Raw genomic sequence first — 10,253 nt, 5'->3', positions numbered from 1 at the left:
CTGAATCTACCCTCTGCCAGCTTGTGACCGTTATTTCTAGTCACTCCTGGTAGTGCTCGGGGGAACAAGGATTCCCCCAATGCCTGCTGGTCCCCCCTGACCAGTTTGTAAATGGCCACTAGATCCCCCCTCAGCCTGCTCTTGTGGAGGCTGAGCAGGTTCAGGTCCCTTAGCTTTTCCTCATAGGGCCTGCCCTGCTGCCCCCTGATCATGCAAGTGGCCCTCCTCTGAACCCTCTCAGTGATGTCCACATCCTTCCTGAAGTGTGGCGCCCAGAACTGGACACAGTACTCCAACTGTGGCCTGACCAGTGCTGCATAGAGGGGGAGGATCACCACCTCTAATCGAACCCTTTCTCATTAACTGATAGTGAAGATGCTCTCAGTCCTTGTTCCCAGTAGCCCAGTGATTGACACCCTTGCCTAGAATTTCAGACATGCAAGGAAAATGCCCTTCTCTAGCTGATGGAATCTGAAACCATATCTTCCATGTGAATAGTCTAACCGCCAAAAAGTAAGGTTGTAGTGGGTGGGGCTCTCTCATTCCCTTTTGTTCCAGTTGTTCCTTTCTGCATGGAATAATTAACTATGACAATCTTTTAAATACTTTGCTTGGAAAGGGACTAGAACCCAGGTCTATTCCATTCCAGATGGCTGCACAAACCACCAGAGTCGCATTCTCTTTCTCTCTGGGTAGATGAGTAATTAGTCCAGGCAAAGGGATGCAACTCCAGCAAAGATTCAGAGTGCACCCAACCACTATACCCATCAGGTGAATAATTAGGACACTCTCATAGGAGTTCTCTCTCCTTAGCTAGGAGATGGAAAAGTCAAGGTTCAATTCTATGAGTGTGTGAGTGTTTACTCTAAACCCTGCACTACTAAATATAAGAGAATCCAGCCTTCATCTCTGGTGTCTTGTATAGAGCCTGATCTGATAAGTATGCTCTAAAAATGCCTTTGGGATATGAAGAGGAGGAGAAAGAAGCAAAGGAATCATTCTAAAGATGTAGGCAAGCAGGAAGCACCTGTCTCCTCATCATTGTCAAAACTGAGATGCTTCTAGGCAGCACACTACAACAGAACTATAGGTACTTAGAAACAAGTATCAGAAATTTAGGTCCCAACAGACTTTAGGCAGTAGGTTTTCAGAATCTGAATTTTGGGTTTAGTTGTGTAAGTCACTTTGTGAATCTAGTCCTAAGTGCAGAATCTGTTTTCAAACAGGGACTTAGACTCTGTTACTAAGCCTTTTGGAAATTTAACTCCAAATCCCTAAATACAATAAATCACTTATATAAGAAATTACTTCCCCTAGCCCTTTAAAAGTGAGAGAAGAAGCTGGGACTCCTGCTTCTATGAAAGCATAATTTTAAAAGACCAGAGACTCTTTCTGTCACATTGCTTGGGCTGGCATTCACTGAAACCGTGGGAGAGTCCCTCCCTCTAAGTTTGTCTGAATGCTTCAAAGGCATTAGGATGAAAGATCTGAGTAATTCCAAGACAAAAAATTTGGTTAAGGTAGAATGAAGCTTGTAAGTAGTAGTAACAAGGTACTGATTTCAAAGAGTGCTTAAAGCTTATGTTTATGTTTAAAATGGCTAGAAATACAGACTTAGGGATTAAAGAAAATGTTTGACCAGCAAATTAGGACATTGTGACTCAAAAAAACAGAACATTAGAAAGTCTAAAAAACCTCAGTTAAAATTCCAGGATTTACCAACTATAACTCAGGTCCTTATCTCCACCATTCTTCCACAGCTAAATTTCATGATATACTTATGAAGGATAATATCATAACAACCGAAGAATCTCCCTATGCCTCAAGAAGGCTGTTTGTACCCTGAAGCTTGCAAAAAACAATTTTTCCAACTATTTAGTTGTTCTAAGAAAAGATGTCACATTTACCCAAAGAACCTTTTCGGACAATATCATATTCATTTGTTGTATGCTAGTATGATGCTGTAGACTCTATTTCTCACCTATTTTAGGCCTAGAAGTCTCTCAGGCTTTCTTGTAAGGAGGTTAAGGACTTGAAAGACGATGACTTTGGAAATAAATTGTTGAAAGCTATTCTCTGATGGGTTATTAGGCCACTTAGTGTTGGCACAGCTGTAGAGCAAGCTTCAATACAGCCCAGAAGAAACTCATCACCTAAAAAAAGAAAATAATTGTTCTTCCTTGTATACTAATTCAGTGAAAAAAAGGAAATTGAGAATACAAATCTTTTCCCCTTCCTCCATATTACCATTCCTAATTCTTGTAATAAAGTTCTGTCTCATTCCTTGTTGGTTGGCTTTGGAGTGGGAGGAGAGCTGGGGAGGCAGAGAAGAGTGGAAGGGATTAAAAATGTCACAAGTTTAGGGTTCAAACTAATATATGCTGAAGTGGAAATTTACATATGAATCTATTCTATATCTATATATCATTTCAACATATGCTCACATATAAAGAGGAATGAGAAGTCTGTTGACAGCTTTCACCCTGGCTACATAAATCTAAATACAGTTTTTCACAATTAAATGTTTACTCTTAATGGTGAAAATTCAGATTAAGAATTAGGGTCCTGATTTATCAAGGATTTTGAGTACTTGTCTAACTTTAAGTACATGAGCAGTTCCACTGCTTCCTTTGGGACTCTCAATTGGATTGCTTAATGTTAGGTAACTACTTAAGTACTTTGCTGGTTTGGAGCCCATTGCCTTACAAAACTGCATAGTTCTTACCCATACATATGCTAGAAATTGTACCTTAAATATACCTATATCAGAAAATATATTCAGATATAGATGTTACAATACACAATAATTTCTGGAAAAACTCTGAATGACCTTTTTATAACTAACCAAATGTCTGGCACATGCTTATATACATATTTCCACCTATATTATCTACATGCAGTACTACAGAAGTTTGAAGTGATCTAGAATAAGTAGTACATGGTCTGAAAAAATACATTACATTTAGACACTTATTATTTTTATGTAATAGTACAAGAAACAGAAGGTTCAGGTGAGCAAAGTCAACATCACTGAGCAAATTTTGATTATTTTCTTTGTACTTATGAGTTAACTGACTGAAAAATCTACTTCATTGTTGTAAAATGCCTCCCTCCCCTATCCACAGAAAAAATACATATGCCATCAAAATATTTTTCAGTATATTTTTCATGGTAAAAAAGTAAATAAATCATGTACTATGTAAATATTAAACAAATATTGTATACTTCAGACTTTATCATAGCTAGCTATCTAGCATTTGTGTGTGTTTTAAGTTTCAACAACAATAGATTTAAATAAGCCAAACCAATGAACACTTTGTACAATGATAATTTTGAATAGAACGCTTCTTTAAAAAAAATAGGGTGGTGGTTTGGAATTTAGTTCACATCAGGCCCAAGAGGGAATGCTAGTTTCGGTCTGAACTATGGAAGTGCTAGTAATGTTTTAAAGAAAAGTCATAGAGTTACTGAAAGCAAGAGGAAAAACAGTCTGATTCTCTATTGTTTCACCTGTTTAATGCCATAGAATCACACCACAGCAAGCCATACCAATATAATGAGAAAAAGGCTTTGAGTACCTTTGGAAGGCATCAAAAAAGGACTTTCTGTCCTAGTTCTAGTAAGTATCAAGAGCTAAATGTTTTCCTGAATATAAGTGAAATACCCCAAAACATTTACCTTTTATGGTTTAGATTAGAAGAAAAGACAGGATGGGATCTCACTCCTAGAGCATCAGGTCAGGTTTGTTGAAAGTGTGTGTTGAGGATGTGCATCCTTCTCCCAACAAAAGAAAAAGCTTTGGTAAAGGCCAGGATCTGATGCATGTAGAAAGTAACTAATCCTATAGAGTACAAAGATACTATAAAGGGAAAATGAGGTAGCTGCAAGTAAGAACAGAAATCAGATTAATGAAACTGGATAAAGACACTTTATAGAACCACTAAAGAAGATTGGAGGAAAGATCATTTACGAATCTAAGAAAGCTGTAATAAATAGTAAAGAGAAAAAGGAAGAAGGTATGCTTCTTAGAAAAAGATTGGAATCAAAGTGGGAGTTTTCTGGACTTGAGGATCTGAGTTGGTCAAGAACCACACTCAGAAACAGAGAATCAAATGTAACCCCCCACCCCGAAGAATAAAACAAAAGCTCTTAAAATCAAAGATTATTTCATTTTAAAAAAAGATGCTCCATCTGTTTTTTTTTCTTTTGTTAAGACTTCTAACAAAGCAAAAGCACAAGATGTTACACCCATGAAAATACATCCTTTAAGCAGAGAGATGAAGAGCAAACAGAGCAAACATTTTGTCAAAGAAAGGAGATATTCATTGCAGGAGAAATTTACCTTTTGGTTTTTGAAGCAGGTATATTGATGCCTGCAATCATAGTTGTTTACCTTTGAATTATTTTTTGTAATGAATACCCTTGGGATTCAGAAGTGACCTTGGCTTGCTGAATGCACACCAGTTTATGTGTATATTTCTGAATTCTCCTAAGCCTTTTACAGCTCCATCAAAGCTCATCTGTGCACCATAGAGGAGAATTTAGCCCTGTACCTCCAGAGGTGCTTATCCTACACCTGCATTACTTTTGTATGTTTTCTATTAGGTATCTATCTAGCTGAGATAAAGAAAAGGAAGAAACTATTTTAGAAGGGATCTCCTGGGTGTTTTCCTTTTTGTGGATTAGATTATTGTTCAGATTCTAAATGGAATAGTAGGGCATGTCCCCACGAGCGTGAATATGTGGTCTGTGGTACTAGTGCATGCATTCACCGCACTACTAATTTGCTGAGCCTCCCTACCTCCTCTCCCCCCGCCCTCCTACCAGCAACCTGCCACATGCCAGAGCATGCGTGCAGGGGTATGCCCAGTGGCACCTAACAACTAGTGCCACTGCTATTTTTCCCCCAGGGAAATGCATGTTCCCGCCCAAGGGAGCTGCCCGTATAGTTTTCACATCTCATTATTGGCATTTTGGATTAAACTTTTATTTTCACTAAAGCTCCCTTTAAGTAGAAGTATCTAAAGCCGATCATTAAAGTGGGCATAAGTTTACGTCTACACTTGCTGCCCTTGAGCTCTAAATTTGCCATGGTCAATTGAAGCCTTTCTCTTGACTTGACTGTTCCTTTAAAAATCCCGGAGAACAAATCTGGGCCTTCATTATGTAGATACAGAAAGCTATTGGTAGCTAGACAGGTTGTAGAAACAAATTGTCTTCACTGCTCCATGGAACCAAAGTACTGTCCATTTTGAGGTCACCGCTAGCTATCCCACAGAAACAAAAAGGGCAAATTAGAAAAAGTGCGGCCATGTATTGATGCAGACACTAGAAAATTTACTTCCTTAGAAAAGATCCAGCTAGTTACATAGTCCTGCTGAGTATAATGCAGCCTGGGCTCTAATGCTGACCATGTCTGCTTACATATGCCCTTTCCTGGATATATAAACTCACAGGTGAGAGCTGTCTATTGAGGCGCAAAGGAGTCAAACTTATTTCTGATGTCATTTTATAACATCATTTGATCATGTCAAAAGCTGCTCCCAGCTGATTCTACAGCCTTTACTCACCCAACTTTGCCTCTCTCAGTCCTACAGTGGCATAAATTTATTTCCTCAGTACAGCTGCTTTAAAACCTGGTGGAGGATGCCAGGGGATCTCTGCACCCAGCAACCAGCTCCTTTCCTACCACTGCTTCCTCCAGGTCCCTCGCTCCATGCAGATACGTCGGTTCCGAGAACAGACACACAAGGTAAGGAAATGCCGCTGGGGGCTCTGTCAGCCTTTTCAGTATCTACTGCATGACTGATTGGGACAATCTGCTTTCCTCAACACAGTTGCTTCTTCTGTATGAATAATGAAACTTACAGGTAGGCCTGCTCAGGGAAAGGAGGTGCAGAAGGAAGACCAGCATCTATCACCCATCCCTTTTCATCTCTCATACTATAACCTATATCTTTTTAGCAGCTGCTGGCCCTCTGTACTACCCTATGTATGACAAACAAAGGCAATTTAAAGTAAGATATCAAAAGCAATGTACAAAACACTCTTCTGCAATTAAGTATGATACACTAATAGTGAAAACTCGATGGTATGTATGAGACACTAAATCAATTTCATTAACTGCATTAGCACTGACAAGAGACTATAGTGGATACAATATGCAGCATATAAGCACAAGCTAAATTATCACAATTTGTAGAAAGAGGAGAGTTTCCACTGATGCTCTTCATCCATAAAGACCCAATGGACTGTTACCAGCCTAAAGTTACACACGGAATAGCAATGAAAAGCACAGCTATGTAGTAGTATTTAAGGTTGCAGAGCAAAAGTATATTATTTGAGAAACATTATGCCATAATGTAATGAAAGAGTGAATTGTAATGCATCCGCACCAGGGGGCAAAGTTGAGCTTGTGTGCAATCATCACCTTTTCAATGCCTGACTTCTAAGTGCTTAACCATACAGCCATTAACAGACCTCTAAGCAGACATAGTTTAATGCAATAATACACAGTCTAGTTAGCCTGTTTTCATGGCAGGTTGCACCAGGTATATCTTTGGAAAGGAAAAGCTGGTATTATAGCCAGCATAGGGACATGAAGAGTGGGAAGGCCTAGCAAATTGGTGTTTGCGGTTGTCACTGCATAGCTTTCCACTTCAACTGGGGAGCAGAAGGGGCTGTGTGCACACAGCACAGGTGGGCTTCACCCCCTGCCCTGCCCTGCCCCCCCTTTCATGCTTTGGCTGGCATTTCTCTTGTGATTTTGCTAGCCAGGTGATGGGGATGACATATACATATACATATCCATATAATATACATATACGTGTCTAAACATAACATAGAATCGTAGAAAGAAGGACCAGGAGGGACCTATAAGATCATATAGTCTGGTTCCCTGCCATGGGCAGGATATGTGTGTGTGTGCACACATGTGTATATATGGATATATCACCCCCCTCACCCGGCTAGAAAAATCATGAGAGAAATACCAGCCAAAGCGCAAGGAGGGATTGTATGTGTGTGTGTGTGGGTGTGTACTGTACACACCCACCCCCACACACACACATATATACACACACACACATGCACACACATATTTATATACTTGTGCGTGTATATATATACACACATACAGTCCTTGTGCTTTGGCTGGAGCTTCTCATGATTTTTCTAGCTGGGTGATGGGGATGATATATACATATAATACATAAACACATAAATATATTTATATATGTACAGTATGTGAATATGTGTGTGTACACACACACACACACATATACATATCTATATATATAATGGAATAATAGAAAAAACGACCAGAAGGGACCTATAAGATCATCAAGTCCACTCCCCTGCCATGGGCAGGATGTATGTGTGTGTGTGTGTGTGTGTGTGTGTGTGTGTGTGTGAGAGAGAGAGAGAGAGAGAGAGAGAGAGAGATCCCCCTCACCCAGCTAGAAAAATCATAAGAGAAATGCCAGCCAAATCACAAGGAGGGATTGTGTGTGCGTGTGTGTATATTGTATACTGAGAAGTGATGTGTGTGTATACACACACATACACACACGCAATCTTTGTGGTTTGGTTGTCTTTTCTCATGATTTTTCTAGCTGGGTGATGGGGCTGATATATACATACACAGGCATATAATACACACACACACACACGCAATATATTGTATATATGGATATATATAAACTGATGTAGTATAAAGAGGGTAAACAGGACTCTGAAGTAAGAGCTCCCCGGGGTGCCCGGCGGCGGGCGGCGCGGCAGGCGCGGCCTTGGGGCAGTGCGCGGGTTTCCCTCCGGCCACGTCGCTGCGGCGGGGGCGCTCACTTCCCCCGCCTCGCCTCGCCTGCCGGCCGGCCGGCCGGCCGGGGAGCAGCCGAGAGGGAGGTGCAGGGGAGGAAAGGCGAGGGGCGCCGCCTGGGCTGGCCGCGAGCTCTGCCTGTGAATGAATGAACGGGCAGCTGCTGCTGCCCCCCGGGCTCGTGCTGTCCCCCGGGACCAGAAGCTCGGACCTGCTGCTCCAAAGGCAGCCGAGCAGCAGCAGCAGCCCGGGGACAGTCGCGGGGACCCCCCCTGGGCACAGCCCTCCCCGGCGGGCGCGGGGGGCAGGAGTGAGACCGGCGGTGCTGGGGATTGGCCTCCTGCATCACATCACATCTCATCACAGCCCCCGGCGCCGGGCCCAGGCGGCTCCGCGGGAACCGAGCCCCGCCGCCTCCTGCGGCCTCTCCGCGGGGGTCATGTGCAAACTTGTCCCGCCGTCCCGGGGCGCCCGGCTGCAGCCACGAGGGGCAGCCCGGCCCCGCTTCCCCTCGCCTCTCCCCCCTGCCGGACCCCGCAGCCCCTCGCTCCGCATTCCCCCCCCCTCCACCCCCCAGCCCCGGGCCGCACCCAGCACCCCTTCCTCCCCCCGCGCCTGCGGGGCCCCCGCCGGGCCGAGCGCCCCCGCCCCCGCCTGCCCCCGCCCGCCGGTGCCGGTGCCGGGGCTGGTGCTGGGGGCGGCGGCAGCGGCAGAGCGAGGGAAGGAGGGATGAGGTCATCCTCTTTCCCGGCGTCAGTCAGCTGGGTGGCGGCGGCGACGGCGGCGGGGGGAGGAGGTGGAGGAGGAGAGCGGGATGCGCCGGGCCGGGCAGCGCTCTCCCGGCACAGCCCGGCTCCGGCTCCGGCTCCGGGTGCGGGTGCGGGGCAGCCCGGCGGGGCAGGGCAGCTGAGCAGGCTCCCCGCAGGCAGGCGGCGCTCCAGCGGCGGCCGGGCCGGCACCGGCTCCGTCTCCGGCTCCGGCTCCGAGGAAGGGGGGCGCGGAGGAGGAGGAGGAGGAGCAGGGGGAGGCGCGGGATAAAGGAGCAGCGGCCGGGCCGGGGCCGCTCCGGCGGGGTGGAGGCGGCGGCGGCGGCGGCAGCATCATGGCCGCGAAGTCGGACGGGCGGCTGAAGATGAAGAAGGGCGGCGAGGTGGCGTTCACGCCGCTGCAGAACTCGGAGCACTCGGGCTCGGTGCAGGGGCTGCCCGCCGGAGCGGGGCCGGGCGGCGGCGGCAGCGACGACGACGAGGCGCCCGGGGGCGGCTGCTGCAGCGGCGGCGGCGGCGGGGACGGCTCGGGCGGCGGCTCCCGCTGCTGCTGCGGCGGAGGAGGCGGCGGCGGCGGCGGGGGCCCGCGGGGCTCGGGCGGGGGCTCGTCGTCGCTGTGCCTGCGGCTGGGCCGGGAGCAGCGGCGCTACTCGCTGTGGGACTGCCTCTGGATCCTGGCCGCCGTGGCCGTGTACTTCGCGGACGTGGGCACCGACCTCTGGCTGGCGGTCGACTACTACGTGCGGGGCCAGCGCTGGTGGTTCGGCCTCACGCTCTTCTTCGTGCTGCTCGGCTCGCTCTCCGTGCAGGTCTTCAGCTTCCGCTGGTTCGCGCACGACTTCAGCACCGAGGACAGCGCCGCCGCCGCCGCCGCCTCCTCGGCGGGGCACTGCCCGGCGGCCGAGAGCAAGCTCCTGGTGAGCAGCAGCTCGGCGCCCGCCGACATGGACGCCCCGCGCCCCGGCGCGCCGCAGAGGCAGGCGTCCAACGCCAGCAAGAGCAACGCCACCACGGCCACCAGCAGCAGCAACAGCAGCAGCAACGCCGCCAGCACCAGCCCCGGGGCCAGGGCCGGCCGGAGCAGGTCGGCGTCCTGCGCCTTCTGCATCTGGCTCCTGCAGTCCCTCATCCACATCCTGCAGCTTGGCCAGATCTGGAGGTAAGGGCTCTTCTCCCTGCCTGGCGGGCGCAAGGGCAGCTCCTGCTGCAGGGGTCAGCCCCTCTCCCTGCCCTGGGTCATGCCATGGTAGAGCAGGAGGCTGCAGTGCCCGAACCTGCTCCCCCTTCCCCAGGAAGGTGACCCCCTGGGTACTGCAGGGGTAATGTACCCTGGCCCTGGCTCAGAAGCCTCCTCACACCAGCTCTGTCCTGTGTGCTTGGGTGGGGGGAATCATGGCTACACCCACTCCACTGCTAGTTCTGGCCGTCTCCCGGAGACTGTGTAGACACCCAGTGCCTCCCATCCTTACCGCTTTTGATGTGCTTGATATGAAGCCACTGAATGCGACCACCGGGGTGAAAAGTCTCAGTCAGTGCCTGTTGCAAGGAGTTTGGGTGACTGTATCATCCCTCCTCTGGGCTTGGAGGGTGGTGGTGGTGGGGCGGGGGGGAGGGTGATGGAAGGACCCCAGAAAAGGGGAATGATGACAAGGAGGATGAGATTGCCTAAA

General features: G+C 47.9%; 1 protein-coding gene across 1 annotated transcript in view; it reads left to right on the top strand.

Annotated features, from left to right (window-relative positions):
* Window positions 1-8,918: 8,918 nt before the first annotated feature.
* Window positions 8,919-10,253, top strand: part of XKR4 (XK related 4) — a 338,005-nt gene continuing 336,670 nt past the window's right edge. The window contains exon 1 of the mRNA XM_019498521.2: window positions 8,919-9,742. Within this exon, the coding sequence (XP_019354066.2) occupies window positions 8,919-9,742 (824 nt within the window). The remainder of the gene's footprint in view (window positions 9,743-10,253) is intronic.

This window comes from Alligator mississippiensis, chromosome 3, assembly GCF_030867095.1.
Source record: "Alligator mississippiensis isolate rAllMis1 chromosome 3, rAllMis1, whole genome shotgun sequence".
Lineage (NCBI taxonomy): Eukaryota > Metazoa > Chordata > Crocodylia > Alligatoridae > Alligator > Alligator mississippiensis.
The sequence above is the reverse complement of the archived record's forward strand: the minus strand, read 5'-3'. Positions and strand labels throughout refer to the sequence as shown.